Raw genomic sequence first — 21,487 nt, forward strand, 5'->3', positions numbered from 1 at the left:
AATACAATGGTGATATCATCCATCATCGAGTGTCGATTGTGAATTGCATGTTTTTTTAATAATAATTGATTGTGTATCCGCGAATAAATTATTGTGGGATCATGAAAATATAAATATATGTAAATCAAATATGATTTATAATTTAGTAAAAGCCACAGATATAAAAATTGTTTATAAAATAGAATGCTACGACTAGTGAGAAATCCCATCCCGAACGTTTATGGTGCATTTACCAAAAAATCAAAGGGTAACGTTCGAATTTCTTTAAGCCGACTTTCAAAATTTTATAGTTTTTATAGACAAAGTGTTGCAAGTAAAAACACATTTATTATTCCAATTATTGGACAACGAGAATCATCTTTAATAACACAAAGGTTAGGTTATTTTTCATAGATAAATGTTATTTTGTTTAATTCAAACTAATAGTTTGTTTAAATTATTTTATTTTAGATTTAAAAAAGCAATTTTTTTTCAAACAAGACTTTTTTCAAGTGAAAAACCTCCTAGTGCATCAAACGATGGATCTGATGATGATGATGGTCGAGAATATCATGAGGAAAAAACTCAATCAACACATCCTTCCTTGCCTGCTACTGTTGTAGTGCCAGAAGTTTGGCCTCATGTACCAATAATTCCTATTAACAGAAATCCAGTGTTTCCCAGATTTATAAAATTAGTCGAAGTATCAAATCCTGTTTTAATTGATTTGATTCGTAGAAAAGTTCGATTAAATCAGCCTTACGCTGGAATATTCTTGAAGAAATCTGAAGAGTATAAATAAATAATTATATTCTCTTATAATTTTTGTGTTTTAGTGAATTGAAAATTTTTTTTTTTTTTTTTAATTTAGAAATGATAAAGAAATTGTAAATTCCTTGGATGAAGTGTACTCAGTCGGGACTTTTGCTCAAATTCATGAAATGCAAGATTTAGGGGATAAATTAAGATTGGTTGTTATGGCACACAGAAGAATAAAAATAATTCAACAACTACCAGATGATGTAGAAACAGGTATTTTTTTTTTTTTTTCTTACCTCTTAAGGTGTTTTGTTAATTACTATAAAAAAAAAATAACAAGAAATTTAATATTTTTAAATTGTAGCAATATTTTTCTGAAACATGTAAAATCATAATATTTCATTTTAAAAATATTTATTATCTGAATTTTTTTTATTTATTTTTTTATAATTTTTACATCTTATTTTTTATTATCTTACAGATGATGTAAGTAATAGAAAGAAAAGACGAAAAAAAAGAAGTTTAGATAATTCTTCAGAAAATATCAAAGAACCAATTGCAGCAGTTGAAAAAGAAAAAGTTGACTCTAAAAAGGATAATGTATCAAGTCATCAGATTTTAATGGTTGAAGTAGAAAATGTTACACATGAAAAATTTAGGCAAACAGAAGAAGTCAAGGTAAGTCAAACTATTCACAGTGAGTATTATTAAGTATGCTACAAGTTTATTTTAAAAGTCTTGCCAAATACTGTTGCTTTCTTTGCAGTTAAAATGCGAATTTTAACTCGATTGTTCAAAATTTTCATAAGTCTTGTTTTTAAGTATTACAGTATTTAATTTTAAATCGTATTTGAGAAAATATATATTAATATTATAATATATAATAATTAATAATAAGTTTATTTGATATAGGCTTTAACTCAAGAAGTGATAAAAACTATAAGAGATATTATTAGCATGAACCCATTGTACAGGGAGTCATTACAACAAATGTTACATCAAGGTCAAAGAGTTGTAGATAATCCTGTTTACTTATCAGATTTAGGAGCAGCGTTAACTGGAGCTGAAGCTGCTGAGTTACAAGCTGTTCTAGAAGAGACTGATGTATGTTGTTGAAAAATCAAAAAAACTACTGTCAAAATTTTAAATTTTTTCTATTTTATTTAAACTAATTATTAAATTTTTTTTTTTTTTTTTAAAATCAAAACTAGATTCCTAAAAGACTGATGCTATCCTTGTCTCTACTTAAGAAAGAATTTGAATTGAGTAAACTGCAAGCCAAAATTGGTAGAGAAGTTGAAGAAAAAGTAAAACAACAACACAGGAAATATATTCTTCACGAGCAATTAAAAGTGATAAAGAAAGAGTTAGGATTAGAAAAAGATGATAAAGACGCCATAGAAGAAAAGTTTCGAGAAAGAATAAAAGGAAAAAAGGTTCCGAAAGCAGTAGAAGATGTTCTTGAAGAAGAACTGAATAAATTAGGATTTTTAGAAAGCCATTCGTCTGAATTTAAGTTAGAAAATAGCATTTTAATTTTTTTTTTTTTTTTTTTAGAATTAAAACTAAAACTTTTTATCTAATATGTATAATATTTTTATTTTCAGTGTTACAAGAAATTATTTAGACTGGCTTACGTCACTTCCCTGGGGAGTCACAAGTCCTGAAAACCTAGATTTAACAAGAGCTACGTCAATTCTGAACGAAGATCATTACGGAATGGAAGATGTTAAAAAACGTGTTTTGGAATTTATTGCGGTCAGTCAGTTAAAAGGAAGCACTCAGGGAAAAATTTTATGTTTTTTCGGGCCGCCAGGAGTTGGAAAAACCAGCATTGCGAGGTCTATTGCTAGAGCCTTAAATCGGGAGGTACTGCTATTTTTAAGTTTAAATATTTTTAATTTTGATTTATTTCAATAAATTAATTATATTGTTTTAAGTATTTTAGATTTAGTGTTGGTGGTATGACTGATGTTGCTGAAATTAAAGGTCATAGAAGAACTTACGTAGGAGCAATGCCTGGAAAAGTAATTCAGTGTCTGAAAAAAACCAAAACTGAAAATCCTTTAATACTTATAGATGAAGTCGACAAAATAGGAAAGTAGGTAGAAAAAATATAATAGTCATATTAACAAAAAAATTTTTCTATTAAAAGTTTTATTTTTTAGATTCCAAATTATGATTCAATAATTTTAAATTAAATTTTTAGAGGCTACCAAGGAGATCCATCGTCTGCACTTTTAGAAATGTTAGATCCAGAGCAAAACTTTAACTTTTTGGATCACTACCTTGACGTTCCCGTTGATTTATCTAAGGTTTTATTTATATGCACTGCTAATGTGGTTGAAACCATACCTGAACCATTAAGGGATAGAATGGAAATGATAGATGTCTCTGGATACGTTGCAGAAGAAAAATTAGCCATTGCTAAACAATATTTGGTACCTCAGGCCATGAAAGACGCGGGTCTTAAAACTGAACAAGTAAATTAAAACTCATTTAAAAAAATTATTTTAAAAAATTTATAATTTTATTTATACAAATTTTACCATTTCAGTTAAAAATTCATGATGATTCTTTGACAACTCTGATTAAAAACTATTGTAGAGAGAGCGGAGTGAGAAATTTACAAAAACACATTGAAAAAGTTGTACGTAAGGTGGCTTATAAAGTTGTACAACAGGAAGCTAACGTCATTCAAGTTGTTCCTGAGAACTTGAGTGAATTTGTCGGTAAACCCGTGTTTACTCATGATCGCATGTATGAGGAAACCCCTCCAGGTGTCGTTATGGGTTTGGCATGGACAGCAATGGGTTTGTTTTTTTTAAAAATCAAATCAAACTCATATGACAGGTACAATTGTTTTTGTAATAATTCATTTTTTATTGTTTTTACAGGTGGCTCTACTCTTTTTATTGAAACAGAAACCAGAAAACCATTTGATGACAAAAATAATGAAGGTTCGTTAGAACTTACAGGACATCTTGGCGAAGTGATGAAGGAATCTGCAAGAATAGCTTTAACAGTTGCAAGAAATTACTTAAAAACTACTGATCCACAAAATAGTTTTCTCTACCGCAGCCATTTGCATTTACACGTACCAGAGGTAAATATAAAATTTAATATTATTCTTAAAAAATTAAAATTTTAAAATTATAAATTTTTATTTATCTTATTTTATTCATTATTAAAATTACGTTTATTGTGTGTTGTAGGGTGCTACACCAAAGGATGGGCCAAGTGCTGGTTGCACAATTGTAACTGCTCTTCTTTCTTTAGCTAAAAATTTACCTATTCGACAAGATGTAGCAATGACCGGTGAAGTATCTTTAAAAGGAAAAATATTACCCGTGGGTGGTATCAAAGAAAAAACGATTGCGGTAATTTTAATTATAAATTTTAGATTTTTTCAATATTTTATTATTTTCAATGTAAGTCAAAAAATTACTTACAATTTATAAAATTTTTAGGCGAAAAGAGTTGGAGTAAATTGCATCATATTACCAGAAGAAAATAAAAAAGATTATAATGATCTTCCTAAATACATAACAGATGGACTTGAGGTTCATTTTGTGGCAACCTATGATGATATTTATAAAATTGTATTTCTTAATGGCTAGTAAAGTTGTTTTTTTTTTAAATTGGTGTAAAAGAAAATGTATATGAGTAAATTGTAACTATATTATTATAGCAGTATTTACTCATTATTGTTAAAAAAAAACTTGCTGATTAAAAAAAATAAATAAATAGTACTTGAAATAATTTTTTAATAAATTGTTTTTGAATTTAAAAAAAAAAAAAAAAAATTATTATTTTTAAATAATTTTATTGTTAATTTGTATAACTTTTTATTTAATGCGGGAAAATTCATAGTAATTTTCCTAATTATTAATAAAAAAAAAAAAAAAAAAGGAATACTTATTATAAATGCAACGTTAAACATTTGTGACGATGAATTTATTTGCAAAAAACTTTTATTTTTAAATTGATTGGAAAATTTCCTTATTTTAACGGTTCTAAAATTGGAAACAGGTTTATCACTTTGAAAATGACGTTAATCATCTTATCTAAATTTTTTCTTAACTAACTTTGGATCAGTTAAATAGCGTAAATGTAAATATTATTAATTCTGAAAAGAGTTGTTGATCAACCGAAAAAATGGAAGTAAAAGGTAACTTTTTTATGTTATTTTATTATTTTTCGTGAAATTTTATTACTAAGTTCTCTATTATGAAATTCTAAGCATAAATATGAAATATTATAAAAGTAAGACACAAGAACAAAATGGCTGCGCAATTATTAGTCATAAAGTGCTAAGTTTTTTATAAGTAAAAAAAAAAAAAGTTATTTCTATTGTTTTTATTTTGAAATATTAAAAATATGAAAATGTATATGACTTCTAAACTATCTTTTACTTTTTTTTACTTTTTCCTTCAAAAGGAAATATTTAAAAAAAAGAAAAGAATTGGATGAGACAATTTTGATGTTTGTATGTTTGTCAATTTATAATATTTATTTATATAAAAATTATGGTTTAATTCAATTTTTTTCTAGGAATTCTAATTTTCCATTTATTAATAATTTTCAACGCAACTGTGGTGAATATAAGTTTTGTTTCTAAAATAATTTACCCAAGTTGGAACTTATTAAAAACAAAGAAGGAGTAAACAAAAATGTTGATTTTAATTTTTTTTTAACTAATCTAGTTAAAATTATTTATATCTAACAAATATGCGAATTTACTAAACATTGAATTCACAAAAGCAATTTAAGTCTAATTATGATTTTTTAATCTATACTTTTATATAAAAAATCTGTTTTCTTTTAAATGGTGTTTTATTAATCATATTTACAATTACATTTCTTAATATACCCCATACAGGTTATTTTCTTATGTTTTTATTTTTTTATCACAATTTTAATGTATCACAAAAATGTTTGATGAAAACAAAATAACATTATTTTAACTGGCACAAAATCTAAAATAAATAAAGTTGCTACATATAATATTGAATTTGACACATCATGATACAATGGGTTATTATAATTCGATTTTAAAAATATTAATTGATGGTTTTACTCATCTTTTTTATACATATGACTAAATCACACATGTTCAATGTTTTAAGTTTACCTAACGACTAACTTACTAATGATCTATTTAACTACGATTTACTTAATAACTTTTTTATTTATGATTATTTAGTATTTTTTTAAATTTATAAATTTTTATGTGTATCTTTAATTTTAGAAAGCATTGTTTTAACACCAAAGAATAAAACTGAAAATTCTACTACAATATGGATTGAAAGGAAGACATTGAAAAACACTGAAAATGAAGATAATATTTATGTAGCTGAGGGTCAACATAAAGGAATTGTCATTAATAAAGAACTAAATGGTAAGAATAATTAAATGTATGCTTTTTTTTAGAAATAAAGTTTTAAAACTTGGTAAAATAAAGTAAAATGTAAAATAATTTTTATGAAAATTGTTTGTTTATTGACTTTTATTGTATAAAAAAATTAATATTTTAATTGTAATTATTTATTTGCAGACAATGTAAACATTATACCGCCAGATCTCTCTATTCAATTTCAAGTATTTTTAATCAATAATGTTACTAAAAAACACACTCAAGAAGCGAGAACTTTAAAATTTTGGTTTAAGCCGACAATTCAAACAAATTCAGAGAAAACAACAATAGCTCAAGATTTTTTTGGGGATTTAATTCATCCAAATACTTTTCCAAGAGATTATGTTAATTTCATAAAAAAAATAATGAAATTACTTCAAAATGAATACAAGGATATTTTAAGAATTGAATTAACCCTAAATCAAATTGAAAGTTCTGAACATGTTAAGCAACCTGGTATGTAAAATTAATAATAATTTAATCTTCATATTCAGTTTAATTAAAATTACTTATTTTTATTTTAATTATGTTTACAGGTATAGTTACAGAATCAAATGCAAAAGAAAAAGTTGAAATACTTCAAGAAAAAGTAATAGAAATTATGGAATCATTTTATCCGAATCCTATCACTATTCAAGATTTTCATAGGTATTTTTAAATTTTTTTTAAAAAACAAATTGAAATTTTATTTATTAATCAAAAAAATTTGACATACTATATATTTAATGATTTGTCTTTTGTTTCAGACTGTACAATTTGGATGAAAAAGATGTCAGAAATATATTGAATATATTACAAAAAAAAGGAATAATAAAACCTGTCGGTTATGAACAGTATACTAGAATGGCATTACATGATAACGAAATAAAAGTAAGTGAATTAAATGAAATTTGTTAACGTAACTTTATACATTAAAATTTAGTAAGTATTCCCTTTTTAATTTATTTTTTTAAAGTATCATACTGAAATGTACAGAGTTTTTAATTGATATAAAAAAAAAAAAAAAATTTTTAAATGTATTTATTTTATTGTAATGATAAATTTGATTTTTCAGATTGTAAAGCAAATGCCAAAAATAATCAATGATCGACAACCAAGCATAGCCATAATTACTGCGTTTTTTACTGAAAAATTGGCTGTAGATGCAACCATAGATGACAAAGAAACTTTTGTTAAATACAATACAATAGGTAAGTAACAAAATTTTGTTTTTTTTCTATTTGATTAATTTAACGAAAGAGCAAAGTCTCATAAATTTTATTATCATTAAAGTGATGAAGGATTTTTTTTAATCTTACTAAATTAAACCGTAGGAGAATCCAACGTTTACACTTTAGGAAATATTGGGGAACACAGAGTTGTATGCACAAAACTACCTTTGGTTGGTCTTTCTAGAGAAGCCATGATAGCAGCTGGAAATACTACTACCAGATTATTGGGTACATTTCAAAAAGTAAATCATGTTATATTAGTGGGCGTAGGTGGTGGAGTTCCACATTTTATGAATTATAATAAACACGTACGATTGGGTGACGTTGTTATTTCTCATGCTACTCCAAAATCAGAGTAAGTATAAACAATTACGTGAAAAATTAATAAAAACCAAATATGTAAATATTACAAAGCATTTTTAATATTTTTTAGTACCATTTTCATACACTGTGAGGATGCTACAGAAACAAGTCCAGGCTCTTTTAAATTTCAAACTAAAGAATATCGTTCGAAAAATTCAGTATTGCAAACCGTGGCTGCTAAAATTAAAAATCAAGTATGGTTTAATATTTAAAGTATTTTTTTTTGCAATTTTTTATTCTTTAAATAATTATTATAATTTATGTTTTACAGTCTACAATGAATGACAATAATTTCATTTGGAAGCATTTGGATGAAGGTTACAAAACACTGAAAACGTCAACAGAACAAGAATTCAGTAGGCCACATTCGAACACTGATAGACTTTACATGAATGTTGGTGAAAATGATTTAATCGAAGTGTCTCATCCCATACCTCAAGATGAAGATTTTAAAAGGTGAATTAACTTTTAGCAACAAAAAAAAAAAATAATAATAATAATAAATTTACTAATGACTTATTTTTCAAAACATTTTTAGAGATGAAAATCGACCAAGATTGCATTTGGGAGTTATTGGAACAAGTCGAGAAGTTTCCTGGTCCGATCTCTGCAGGCGAAAATTTTCTTCAGAACATGACATACTAGCATACGTCCCTGAATTTGATCCTGTCATACAAAGTATCATCGGAAATTGTAGGTAAGTCTTTTTTTTTTATATTTTTACCGGGGATTATTCTTCTTTTTTCTTTCTTTCGATTTTTTGAACCTAAAATTCTCCGGTTCCATTATTTATCTTTAACATTTTTTCCAATTTAAAATATAATTAAAATACTAACATATAATTCACATGCAAAGTAATTATTATTATAACTATGTATGCGCTGAGTTTATATAAATGGAGGATATATTGTATGAGTTGGTTTTATTCATTTCAGAGATGGTTTTATTTTTGTTCGAGGAATAAGCGATTATAAAGATGGTACAATAAAATCAAAATGGCAGTCATATGCAGCTCTCGCAGCTGCTGCAGTTACAAAGTCAATAATTTTAGCATTGGAAACTGACTTGGTCTGAACAATAATTTTCTGATAAAAATCAATATTTTTTTATAATTTTGAAGCTTCAAACATGCTTTTGCTAGATTTTAATTTATAAAAATAATATATTTTTGTATTACTATTATTTGAGGTATAGTTATATTTTTATCGAAATTTGAACAAGAATTTTTTTAAATTTTCGCAAGATTTGTTGCTTTTTTTAAATGAAAATTCTATATGACGTTGAAAATTGTAAGTTACTGGGGAACTTGGTTATTTATTAATACCGGAATGATGTCGTAATGTAAAAATAAGAAGATAAACTTCATAATTTTTAAAAAATTTTCATTTGATGGTTGAAATTAACCAACAGACAAAGGAAAAAAATCAATGGTAACCAATTCGAAACAAGAACAATTGTCATTTTTTTAAACTTTATCAAGTACTTTCTCGCTTTTAATTTTTAATATTTAATGCTTGGTTGATAAATTAAAAACTAAAACGAAGCTCTGGGCTGAAATATTTAAAAAGGGAAAACTAGGAAGCGTTATTAATTTTTCCTTGAAAATAAAAGTTTAAAAGTATCCAAAAAAAATTAATAATTTCTTATAGTCAAATTTTTAATATTTATTTTTAAATTATTTATTGTTTAGTAAATATAAATTTATTTGTTATACAGATACATATATTTTTTTATATATTAATATATTTATTCTTTTAATATTTAATATAAAAATTGTTATGATGTTTAAAAAAAGTAATTTCCATCATCTGATTTTTTTCTCTGGGATAATATTTGATGTTTTAAATATTTGGTAAATAATTGTGAATTTTCCTTTTTTAACTCGTTATCAATGTTATCATATTTTAATTTAAAATTTACTCTATTTTCTTTGACTTGAGGAAATGGATTGAATTTTGTTCCTCTTTTACCATGTCCGCCAAAACATGAATGACCAAAAGCTGCACATCCTCCTATCATTTATAAAATCATTGACATTCATTTAAAAATTTAAAATAACGTTTTTTTTGAAGGGGGGAAAAGGGGGAAATATAATAAAAATAAATAATTTTAAAATACCTCTTCTCATTTTAATTACATCTCTGAGTCCTAAATTGGATAGTTTATCGTATTGTAAACCTAAAATATAAATAATTTATTAAAACAAATAATATTAAAACTTTAATTTAAAAATTATATATAATAATAATAATAATAGTTTGAAACATTTTACGTGTTTTTTTTAAAAAACAATATATTAATTAATTACCTTTACAATGTCCAAATTGTATAGTATTGAAAATAAATAAGACATTTAAAGACAATAGTATAAAGTACAAGTTTAAATAATTCATTTTCTTTACCATATTTCTTTTAATCTAAAATTAAAAAACAATAATTATTAAAATTTTAATTTTTTAATGAAGTAACCAGATTGATATAAATTTTAAAAGTTAACTTATTGAATTTAATTAATAACTTTTAAAAAAAATTAATAATTAAAATTAAAAAAAGTAATTTACACAGTAAAACTTGATTAGATACAAACAAATGTTGAAATAAACTAGTGAACGTTATCCACTAACAAAAAAAAGAATTTCAAAAAAAAACTGTCATGCGTTAAAAAGTTTTTTTTTTTTTTTTTTTGGGTAAATAAGTATTTGAGAAAAATTTTTTAAATTGACTTTTTCTACAACAACTATTTATTTGTTTTAACTTTTTGCGATATTTGCTTTTATTAATTTGCTAGTTTTTTGGATGTAAAACTAAAAATTTAATTAAAATGGCTTTTCGATTTAAATCAATTCATTCCGGTTTTATAAATATAAGTAATATAATTTATAAAAAATATATTTCTAACCAAAATTTTGATGATTTGAAAACCGCGCAAATAAATTTGATAATTGCAATTTTAAAAATTTTCATTACAAATGATTCATGCATGCATTTCCGGATTTGTAACGGATTTTAAGGGCCCCGAAAAATTTTGTTTTACAACTTAAAAAAAAGCATTTTTTCCTGACAATTTGGATTATTTTTCAGTATTTAATTTTCTCTCGATTTTATTTGTTATAAGTTTTGTTTAAATAATTAGTTTTAATTAAAAGTCAAAAAAAAAAAAAAAATGAATTTCAAAAAAGAAAAAGACAAAGAAAAAATTCGACAAGAATTAAAAAAAAGTATAGAAGAAGATGAGAGAATGTTACTCAAGTACCAACTGGAAGAAGCTAAGAATTTAGTAAACGAAAGAAAAGATTTCATAAGAAGGCTTGAACTTGAAAGAAGAGAAGCATCTTTAAATGGCGTTGTTCATAGGGTATTGAAATTTTTTATTGAGTTTTATTTCGTTATTGAATTATTTATTTAAAACCGAAAAAAATTTTTTTTTTTTTTTTTAAATATTTTATTAGGCACAAGAAGTAGAGCAGTTAAAAATAAATCAGCTTAAACAAGAAGAAAATTTAGCTGTCGAATTGAATTTAATAAGACGTCAAGAAATTATTGATGAAAAAATGAGATTACATTTGTGGGAAAATAATCATGAATTAAGAGAATTAGAGTCACAGTTAAAAGCAGCTTATGTCAAAAAAGCAATTGCAGCTCAATTAATCGAAAAAGAAGCTAATAAAATTTTAGATGATGTAAAATATTAAAAAATTATTTATTATGTTAAGCTTCAGTTGCACACATTATCCTGATTGTTTTTTTTTATGCAGATACAAGAGAAAAAGGCTAGAGAAATTGTTGAAGAAGCTGTTGGAACTTTTGAGGAGCAAGAAATTGCCAATAAATTAACAGAAAAAAAATTAAAGGATGATTTTAGGCATTCATTACAAGATCAAATTATTGAAAAAGAGAGACTTAGACAATTGGAATATATATCATTTATGAAAGAGAAAAATATGTTTGATGATATTATTCAGAAAATAAAAGATGATGAAAAAAGGTTTCGTTAAATTTTTTTTTTTTTAAATAAAAAATTATCGTTACAAATTTAGGCGATGATTATTTATAAAATAAATATTTATGACAGGGAATTGGAAGAAAAAAGATTTTTACAGCAAAAATTAAAAGAGGAAATGCAACAGCATTTTGCTGCCAGGGCTGTGTGGAAAGCTAAAGAAAGACTTGTACTTCAGGAAGAAGATGAAAAAATTAAACAAATAAATGAAGAAAAAGATAGAATAAGACAATTGGAAGAAGCTAAAGCCTTATCGAAAAAAATATCAGTTCAAGAAATGACTAGAAAATTAATGAAAGAAACCCAAGCGAAAGTTGTGAGTTTTTTTTTTTTTTTTTAAGTAAATTTAATGTGTTATTTTCTCGTTTATAACTATAAGAAGTAATTTTTTCCTTAAAACTTTATATAAAATTTCCAAAGATAAAAATTTGAATGCAAAAATAATATTTTACAGGCAAAAAAAATGGAAAATCAAAATTTAATGGATTCGATATTGCGAAATGAAATGGAAGAAAAAGAAAATAAAAAAAAAGAATTAGAAATGCATAAAGAGAAAATTAGAAAACAAGAAGCTATTGAGTCATATCATAAACTTTTAGATGAAAAAAAGCGTAAAAAAGCTGAAGAAAAGGAACTTGATTATCAATTTGCTCAACAAATGAAATTAAAAATTGAAGCTGAGGATAGAGCAGAAAAAGAAAAAATAGAAAAAAGACGTCAGGAACAAATACATAATTTTAATTATAACAAGGAAGCGATGAGACTAAAAATACAAGAGAGAGCTGAAGGATTAAAATTAACTCAACTTTTAAATCGTTTAGAAGAAAATGAAGAAAATAAAAAAGCTGAATTAGTTAAAGAGGAAAGAATAAAAACTTTAAAAACGCATGCACCTAAATTATGGGGTTATTTTCCAAAAGGCTGCTTGCAAAAAGAAGATTTAGAAATATTAGGAGTAACGGAAAATTCTTATGAAACACAATCTTGCCCTTTAGATAACAAACAAAATTTTTATTAAAATTTTTTTTTTAAAACGTATTTATATATATATTTATTGGAATGTGACATAAAATAGAACATAAAACAGTATTTTCAATCATTTATTTTATGCTCCGAGTGTAATTTACTCTATAAATCATGTTTTTTTTTTCTTATTCATTATACTGAAACAGAAATTTTTAAAACAAATCAAACTGACAATTTAATTTTTTTTTTTAAAGCCTCAATATCGAATTTAAATGTAAATCAAACAAATTTTTTTTTAATCTAAATTTTTTACTTATTAATAATTATAATAACACAAAAAATTAAGGAACTTCTTTTACTATATATACTGAAATAAATTAAATTTAAATTTTTTTAACCTCTTGATAAAAATTCAATTAAATGTTATCCTTTAAAATTAAAATGTCTTATTTATTTTTAATTTATAAAAAAAATACGTGTTTGTGAATTTAAAAAAAAAAAAGAAAATATTTTTATTGCAATAATACTGCAAAAAATTTAAGTTTTTTTTTTGTCAAAAATATATAAAAAAATCAAATTTAATTATTTACTATTAATAACTATGCTTAAAATTACTACTGGGCAGTGGTTAAATATTTTAATATTTATTTTCCTATTTTTTTTTTTTTTGGTTACCATTCGTTTCTTTAAGATTAACCAATTATTTTCGCGCCAAAAATCGCTTTTAAATTAATGTATCTTCATCTTTTGTTTCGAATAACATCATTAAGGAATGTTGGGATGAGCTACTTCTTGCTAAAACAGCTGTTTCATCACCATCAATGCTTGTCAAAGAAGAATCCGGTGAAGTTGTAGTTATTGAAGATGGATGAGGTAATGTGGGACTTTCCATTGTCATTGTTATTATGCTACAAGATTCTCGATATCCTAATAAAAAATCCAGAAATTAAGTTTTAGGTTATTTTAGGAGAAATTTTGGGTTTATATTTGTGAATTGTAAGTAACTTTTTTTTTTTTATAATTACCTGATGTGCTAGAAGTTTGTGAAACTGCACTGGTATCATCGTCCACAGATAATTCCGTTTTTAATAAATTATTATTTTTAAATACATTATTGGGGGGAAAATTTTGTTGTGCTTGGCTTTGGTAACTTCTTTCATTCGACCGACTGGCTTTGTCTTCAGGTTTTTTTCTTTCATTTGAAAATCCACAACTAGGTGAACTTTTATCTCCATTTCCTTTATCTGTCGGTGTTTTTTTTGTATTTTCTCTGTGCCTTTCTTGTTTTTCATCTTTTGTAAATATTTCTTTAAATTTAGCTTCTTTCAGGTGTTCTAATAAAATTTTTTGGGCTTGTGGAGTAATTTGAATAGGTGTGGCCGGAGTTGAGTAACTTTGTTTTTCTCCTACATTATCAGATATCTAAAAAAATTTATTTGTTAATTTTATTAATAAAACTTATATTTGAACTGCATGTGAATTCCCCCTCCCCCCTTACCTCAACACGTCCCGAATGAAATTTTCTACTTTTTCTCAATCTTAACGTTTTTCGGCTTTGCGCTTTAGATCTTTGTAATCTAGGTACATTTTGTTTTTCTGTCGTTTCCCCTGAACTATCATCATTTGGACTTCCCGGACTAAAGGACGTAACTGAACTTTCTCCTACAATGAAATTGTTATAAAAATAAATTAAACTATAATTTTTACAATTCAAAAAGTTTAAGTATTTGCATTTTTAGTATTTACCTTTTGTTGTAACCGTTTCCTGTTTTGAAGTTTTTTCGGTATTCTCATCTGTTGTCACAGATTCCTCTGGTTTTTTTTCTGTTACACTTGAAACACTGTTTCTTTGACTTTGTACTGGTTTCATAGGTAAATCATTTGTATTTTGAGCGTGTTTAGAATTCGTTTCAACTCCTCCTACAAAAAAAAAAAAAAAAATTAAAATTTAGAGATACATATTTATTTTGTAATATGTAATAATTTTCCTTTAATTTAAAAAAAAAAATAAAAAAAAGGGGATTACCACTTGTGAATAGATTTCCTATAAGAGATGGACGCTGCTGATGTCTAGTTAAACCAATCACTGATATATCTCCAGATTGAGAATTAGATATATTTAACAAATCGACTCCTCTTGCATCTTCTGCAATAAATGATAATATATTTAAAATTTATTTATTTATTTAAATTAAGACTATTCGCAAAAAACTTTTTTATATTATTTTAACGTTTTTCAAAACTATGCCCTTTGACATTAAAATCTCAAAGTATTTCCTATTATATGGTTGTTAAAATATTAAAAGAACTTGCAACCAGAAAAAAAAACTATATAATATCTGGTAATTAACCTATTTTTCCATTTTCCAGTTCTTCTTTAAGTTCTTTGATTTCATGAGCCAAATCAATGAGCAAAGCTGATCGACATTTAGTAATTGGCAGACTGTGACCTTTTAGTTTTTCTCGAATAACAAATTGCATGTGACGCTGTTGATCATTTAAAGGGGGGCTGCTAACCTGAAGATATTTATTAAAACATTTTAAATTTATTTATTATCCGAAAAACATATCGAGTTTTTTTTTTTTTTTTTGAAAGATGTATACCTTTTGATTTATAAACGGCAGCAAAAGTACAAAAAGTGGAGTTCTTTGAGACGAAACAAAATCTAAAAAGTTCCAAAAAACGGATCCCAAATCAATAATTTTTCCAACATCTTTTACTGTTTTGGCTATTCTGTGCCACTCGTTTGTCAAATCATTTTCAAAACAAACCATTATTATTTTTAAGGCTGAAAAAAGTATTCAAAAAATTTTTTTTTAAACGTTTTTCTTCTGGCTTAAATTGGACGAGATTGATTCTTACCTAAAAATGACACCTGATAAGTAGACTGTGGTAATCGAACTGGTTTTTTGGTTTCTTTTCCTACTGCTAAACTTCCAGATCTCATTTCGGACAAAGATTTAATATTTTGGGCTGTTAATGTTGCCGGTGGGCACATAGAATGAAGAACAACCGTAAGTGCAAAACTAATGTCTTGTGGTCTCATTTGAAGAGCATCTTTTCTACCACTTCCCACTCTCATACACAATGGAATGATTAGATTCATGAGCATGCTTTCCGTTTTCTTTTTGTTTGGAAATATAGTATTACCACAGACTTGTTCAAGTGAATAATTTTCCTTAAATTATCAAATTTATTTTTAGCATTTTATTGATAAAGTTGTGGAAAAGTTTCTTTGTTAAAAAAAAAAAAAATTCGACTTACTCCCATAAGTAAAATTTGTAGAACAATAAGTCTAACGACAGTAGAGCAGAAATGCGGAGGAGGTACCATTGTCATTAATATTCGTACTACCAAAGGTTCGTTGGCCGAAATATCATAATTACTTGCATCTCCCAAGATTAATGATTGACATGTGTTTATAAGTGTTTTTAAATGTTGTGCGTGAACTATGTAAGGACATCGGGAAAGCATTTCATAAACTCCTTTTAAAAGACCAGCTGCTGCATCCCAATCCGTATGACGCTAAAAAATAAAAAAAAAAAAAACTTTTAAATTTGTTTAAATGATTTTTATATTATTTTCATTTGTGTTTTTTAATAAAAAAAAATTCTGTACTCGAATAGAAGCCTTTTTGTATATTTTATTAAATGTTTTTTCCAAACGTCGAAGGATAGTTGTTAAAGCTGGACGCATCGCATCATTTGACCATTCTGGCATCGGAAGAAGATCATTGAAATATCTTTGTAATCCTCGACAACCCATTGTGTCCGGATCATAAGGGGCCACTTTTAAAAGACTATGAGCAATGTCTACTAATCTCTAAAATATAAAAATATTACGCGAATAGTAAAAAATTTTTTTCGATTTGAAACAAGTATGGCAAAGAAGTTAAATCCTTACTATGTGAGATTTAAAGTCAAAAATTTCAACGTTTTTTCCATCGTACCCTGATTTTTTGTTAATTTCAGCCAACCTTTGAGTACATTTTGTGTGAAAATCTGCCACAAGGGATAATAAAATGTCTCTGGGTCTTCGAAATTCATTTCTTAACATTTCCGAATCTTCCATTTCTCCTTTTTCATAATGTAATTTACTTCGACTGTGATCACTCAGGTATCTAGAATGTGAATCATCTTCAAATTCAAAACCAGGACTGTATGGACCTCGGCTATAATTTCGCTGACTAGATCCTTTATGTTCGGGGCTTGATCGTTGAGGACCATTATAATTTCTACAACAGAGCATCAGTTAGGTAAACAGTTCTAAAGAATTTAATGTATAAAATTTTATAGTTAAAGTGTGATTTTTAATTACTTTGCCAAAGCTTCGCAATTGTGAACTAATGTCCTTATAGCGACTGCTAATTGTTGAATTATTTCTTTTTCTGTTTTCCCATCCTTTTCATATCCCGGTTTTTGTATTTGTTGAAGGTAGTAAGGTAGAATGGCTTCTAATATTATCTGTTAACATATGAATGTTTTTCGGTGTAAAGTTATTGACGATAGTATTAATAAGAATTCTATAATTGAAAAAAAAGTAATACCAGCATTTGATGACCCCTAACGGAATCAGATGCGTATGCTATAACCATAATGCAAAGAGAAATACAATCTAAAACAGTAACCATTTCACTTTCATCGTGGTAACAAAAATCAATTGCTTTTAACGGTTTTTCTTCTTTAACCAATTCTGCAATATTTAACGGATCTGGAGAAGGTGTTTCCAAACTCAATAATAATTGAAACAAGCATTTTGCTTGTACCTAAAAAGTTAATAGGAATACCATCTGTTTTATTCTTTAAAACAAACTAATTGCAATGATATGAGTAAAAAATAATGTTTAAAAAGTTTTATTCTTAGTATTATAAAATTGAAAAAACCCAATGCTCACCTTGTGAGCATCACCGTATTGACCATCCTCCTCGGTGTCTAAAATTGCAGACAAGCTACCGAACATTTGCAAAATAAACGGTTTTCTATTCATGAGATAAAATTGCTTAACACAATATTCAACCGTTCGGGTGACTAGTTTATTACTTTGATGATTAGAATAAATTTGCAAAAGAGTAGGCATTATCAATAAATACCTGAAATTTTTAAACGTTTTTTTTTTTTTTAGAAATGAAAAAAAATTGAATTACGTATTATTTATAAATCTAACGTTTGACTTACCCGTTAGTGGAAAAAATATTTTTAAAATTGTGAGCAGCGTTGATATAAGTTGCCATAACATATCTTAAAATGCAGGAATCTTCGCTGTGTATAATCAAAGCCCCGTTTAAAACATTTAATAACAAATGTATGTCCCCGGAATAAGCAAAATTTCCAGCCATCGCTTCAAACATTCTCGCAATTAATCGAACCCACATAAATTTATGTAAGACATCGAGGCCTAATAGTTCCTGTGTATATTCGCAAATTAATTTAATATTATTAATGTAAATTTATAAGGTTTTAAACATAAATTAAATATTTTATTTAAAAAAAAAATTTATACCTTTCCTAGTTCTCCTTTTTTATATAGATCTAAATCAGTTTCAAGAGCTTTTCTCGGAAAAGAGGGTAATTTCATTAATTCTTCATGTAGAAAAACAACCCTTTGAACAACCTTCAGACAAAATAAAAGTAAAATTTAAAATTTTCACGTTGACAGTACTCGAAATCTTTAATAGTACAACGTAAAAATATTTTTACCATATCGACATTTTTTAAAATGGCCCAAGTTAATAAAACTTTTCCTATTTCAACAAATTTATGAATTAATTCTTGTTTTTGTAGACCATTAAAAGCATCATCTGGTCTCATGTAAACTAATTCTAATTGCGGATATTGAGATCTTTTAAAAAAATAAAAATCTCTCACATACGATGCTGGATTGTGTATTTGCCCTGAAATTTATTATTGTTTATAAAATAAAATTAGGATTTTACGATTTGTTAAAAAAAAATTTTTCTTACTCGTCTTATGATCAACTAAAAAATATTCTTTGTGTTTGCTTTCTTCTACACCGAAAAAATCCAGGGATTCCCTTAGTATTTGACAAAATTGAGTATCTTCTTGAACGGGAAACTGAGATGGAATTCCTCCAGCATCTTGCTCTAAAAAAAAAAAAAAACTTTTATAAATAAAAATTTTTTTAAAAATTTGATTGTTTTTAAAAGTTATCGATAGTATATATATACCCTGAGGACCGTGTACAATAATTTTTTTAGCCGATGGTACATTGGCAGTTAGTAAAATAGAAGCATCGCATTGTTCTTTTCTAAGAATTTGTTTTAAATCTTTAAACATGATACCATGAACGCTGTGGACAACCTAAAACCATATTTTATTAGTTATTCCGGAGTTTCACAAAAGGTTTAACTATAAAAAAAAAAAATTAATTTTACCATCCATAAAATAGATAGAGCAGTTCCAATATACTGTTGTCCTTCTTCGTGAGAACTTCTGACGTAAAACATAACATACCCAATTATGTAATTATAAAGAGCAAAAGCTGCTTGCTGTGGTAACTTTGGAACAAAACGAATTAAATGCCTTAAAATTTTAAACATTTGATCTTGTTTTTCCCGGGTTATACGTTCCAATATATAACGAAGAAATAAAGCCGAATCTTCTACCAAACAATTCCATATCACCTGGAGAAATGGGGGAAAAGGAAATCTTTAGTTTACTTTGATTAACTTAAAAACTTATTAATATTATTAAATAAATAATTTTTACCGAATAAGCAACTTCATATACAGCATTACCATCAGAAGATACAGCAGCATCATCTAATAAAGATATAATTTGAATAACAGCCGAACATAAACATGACGGAAATAATGAATGTACGGCATTTGTATGATGTAAAGCATTACGTCCTTGATTTATTTCCGCTTGATCTTCATCTCCTGTTGTAAAAAAAAAAATTTTCTTTTTCCTCTTCTCTAATAAGGAAGAAAATTTCATTAAAAAAAAAAAAATACCTTCATCGTGATCATCTCCGATTGCATGAAATAAACTTGGCTGATAAGCTGCTTGTACGGTAACTGGAATGGTCGTTATTAAAAAATTTTCTCTTTCAACTCTTTTTTTATCTTCTTGTGCTTGAAGAGCCAAAGTTATTAATTCCGTTTGTTGTTTTTTTCTTGTTTTCGTTGCCGTTACCAAAGCTCTCTTTTTCGAATTAATAAAATTTAATTATTATATTTTTAATAATAATTTATGTAATTCATTTTATTTTTATATATTTACATGACTTTCTTGACTTATTGTAACTTCTTCGACTTTTGTTTGAATTTGAGGAACCCAAGGTGGATCTACAACAGGTAAACTTTCGATACCGATTTTAGGACTCGGAAGTGTAAATTCTATACCAGGAGGTGGTACTTTAAAAGTTACATGGGCTCCTTCTTCCATTCTCGGCCAAACTTGATACCTTAATTTCCACAAAACTTGAAACCTAGAAAATATTTTAAATCTTGGTCATTTTTTGAGGAGTAAAATTTCCCTAGTAAATAATTTCTGGTTTCAACCTTAGAATTGCATTGATTCTTGTGGATGTTTCCTGATTGCTGAGCGCATGATGTACCAAATCACTTACATGATTTGGTGCTCTTACAGAACATAAGATGAAAAGACTCGCAGCTACTGCTGCTACTTCTTGATCAGATTCTAAAAGTAATTCCCAGGCAACAGGAATGACGTCAATAAAAAGATCTTCAGATAATAATACAGCACCTTTCACCAAAATAGACAATGGAGCGTGAAATACATTTTTTACCTTAAAACAATAAAAGTTTGTTCGTTTGTTTTGTTAATTAAGAATTGAAAAAATTGTTTTTTATGTTGAACATCATCTTTTACCTGAGTTTTTAAATATTTTAATATTGGCAATGATTCTTTAGTTTTTTCAGGTATCATTTCTTTTTTTTCACAATTTCTTATAACTTCATTTTTTTCTAAATCATGATCAAAATCTTTACATTTGTTATCCTTTTTACCAACGCTATCTTTTCTTCTGATGGGAGATGCTTGAATGCTTGTTTGATCCGATACTTTTCGTCCTTTTCCAGATTTATCTTTTTTATTATCCTGTTGCTTTTCACCGGATTCATCTCCCATTGTTTTTAATAAATTGCTTTCTTCACCGTAAACTTTTCGAACGGCTTTCATGAGTCGTTCGCATGCTCTCATATGTCTCCTGTAGCAAAAAGGATGGCAAAACGATTGATGTGAACAAAAAAAATTAAATGAATGAGCAAATTGAACGACCACCTGTGGAAAAATTATTATTGTCGAGTAAAAAAATTTTTTTTGTTTAATATTAATTTAAAAAAAAAAATTCTGACCCTCATCCAAGGCATATTTTTTGACGTGTCATCCGTTTCGTTGCTGTCACTTGGTGATTCTGGAGGTTGATCGTCACTTAATATTCCCGGTGATTCTTCACCGCTTGCCTCTCCAGCAGGACCAGGTTCAGAATTATCACTTTTATCACTTAATGAACTGACTTTTCTTTTTGACTGTATCGAATCCGTACGTTTAACTGTTAAAATTTATACAGTTATTTATTATAACATATATTAATAAGCAGGATCAATATTTCGAATTCTTATTTAAACTAAATTTAATATTATTTAAAACCATCTTACAATCGCTTTCTCCTTCTTTAGTTCCTCTTCTTAATTTTAAACTTCTTCTTTTAAATGAACCTGTCGCATTGGTAGCTGTACCTCGTCTCAATAAGAAAGGCCTTCCTTGTGGTTGTATGGACGATGCCCTGTTCCCTTTTTTTTTCTCTT

The 21,487-nt window shown here is 26.5% G+C and overlaps 4 protein-coding genes across 4 annotated transcripts in view; 3 read left to right on the plus strand and 1 right to left on the minus strand.

Moving 5' to 3' along the window:
* Positions 1–397: 397 nt before the first annotated feature.
* Phum_PHUM244850 (uncharacterized protein) lies at positions 398–4,358 on the plus strand (the record flags this gene model as incomplete). The annotated part of the gene is made up of 12 exons (XM_002426213.1): positions 398–771; positions 851–1,011; positions 1,220–1,416; positions 1,651–1,842; positions 1,950–2,254; positions 2,346–2,607; positions 2,679–2,839; positions 2,948–3,221; positions 3,296–3,551; positions 3,636–3,844; positions 3,954–4,118; positions 4,209–4,358. 12 exons carry the CDS (start codon positions 398–400, stop codon positions 4,356–4,358), a joined length of 2,706 nt encoding a protein of 901 aa, XP_002426258.1.
* A 1,413-nt stretch (positions 4,359–5,771) lies between these two features.
* Phum_PHUM244860 (uncharacterized protein) lies at positions 5,772–8,802 on the plus strand (the record flags this gene model as incomplete). Its single annotated transcript, XM_002426214.1, has 11 exons — positions 5,772–5,775; positions 5,990–6,139; positions 6,296–6,610; positions 6,691–6,802; positions 6,901–7,024; positions 7,209–7,344; positions 7,468–7,720; positions 7,799–7,922; positions 8,000–8,184; positions 8,267–8,425; positions 8,664–8,802. The coding sequence occupies 11 exons, from the start codon at positions 5,772–5,774 to the stop codon at positions 8,800–8,802; spliced, it is 1,701 nt and encodes a 566-aa protein (XP_002426259.1).
* Positions 8,803–10,966: 2,164 nt separating this feature from the next.
* Phum_PHUM244870 (myosin heavy chain, cardiac muscle alpha isoform, putative) lies at positions 10,967–12,850 on the plus strand (the record flags this gene model as incomplete). The annotated part of the gene is made up of 6 exons (XM_002426215.1): positions 10,967–11,083; positions 11,211–11,348; positions 11,484–11,713; positions 11,801–12,044; positions 12,339–12,633; positions 12,804–12,850. The coding sequence occupies 6 exons, from the start codon at positions 10,967–10,969 to the stop codon at positions 12,848–12,850; spliced, it is 1,071 nt and encodes a 356-aa protein (XP_002426260.1).
* A 568-nt stretch (positions 12,851–13,418) lies between these two features.
* The window catches only part of Phum_PHUM244880 (uncharacterized protein), a gene marked incomplete at both ends in the record, with an annotated part of 15,954 nt that continues 7,885 nt past the window's right edge, over positions 13,419–21,487 (minus strand). Inside the window, 27 exons of the mRNA XM_002426216.1 lie at positions 13,419–13,621; positions 13,720–14,100; positions 14,222–14,356; positions 14,441–14,614; positions 14,721–14,840; positions 15,046–15,211; positions 15,299–15,483; positions 15,558–15,873; positions 15,960–16,220; positions 16,314–16,517; positions 16,599–16,929; positions 17,013–17,158; positions 17,242–17,460; positions 17,590–17,785; positions 17,871–18,100; positions 18,196–18,306; positions 18,393–18,586; positions 18,656–18,796; positions 18,881–19,013; positions 19,088–19,336; positions 19,422–19,594; positions 19,670–19,859; positions 19,938–20,145; positions 20,219–20,466; positions 20,550–20,960; positions 21,035–21,231; positions 21,338–21,482. Coding sequence (XP_002426261.1) covers positions 13,419–13,621; positions 13,720–14,100; positions 14,222–14,356; positions 14,441–14,614; positions 14,721–14,840; positions 15,046–15,211; positions 15,299–15,483; positions 15,558–15,873; positions 15,960–16,220; positions 16,314–16,517; positions 16,599–16,929; positions 17,013–17,158; positions 17,242–17,460; positions 17,590–17,785; positions 17,871–18,100; positions 18,196–18,306; positions 18,393–18,586; positions 18,656–18,796; positions 18,881–19,013; positions 19,088–19,336; positions 19,422–19,594; positions 19,670–19,859; positions 19,938–20,145; positions 20,219–20,466; positions 20,550–20,960; positions 21,035–21,231; positions 21,338–21,482 — 5,667 coding nt within the window. The remainder of the gene's footprint in view (positions 13,622–13,719; positions 14,101–14,221; positions 14,357–14,440; positions 14,615–14,720; positions 14,841–15,045; positions 15,212–15,298; positions 15,484–15,557; positions 15,874–15,959; positions 16,221–16,313; positions 16,518–16,598; positions 16,930–17,012; positions 17,159–17,241; positions 17,461–17,589; positions 17,786–17,870; positions 18,101–18,195; positions 18,307–18,392; positions 18,587–18,655; positions 18,797–18,880; positions 19,014–19,087; positions 19,337–19,421; positions 19,595–19,669; positions 19,860–19,937; positions 20,146–20,218; positions 20,467–20,549; positions 20,961–21,034; positions 21,232–21,337; positions 21,483–21,487) is intronic.

The sequence above is a fragment of the Pediculus humanus genome, genomic scaffold, assembly GCF_000006295.1.
Source record: "Pediculus humanus corporis 1103172107613 genomic scaffold, whole genome shotgun sequence".
NCBI classification, from domain to species: Eukaryota; Metazoa; Arthropoda; class Insecta; order Psocodea; family Pediculidae; genus Pediculus; species Pediculus humanus.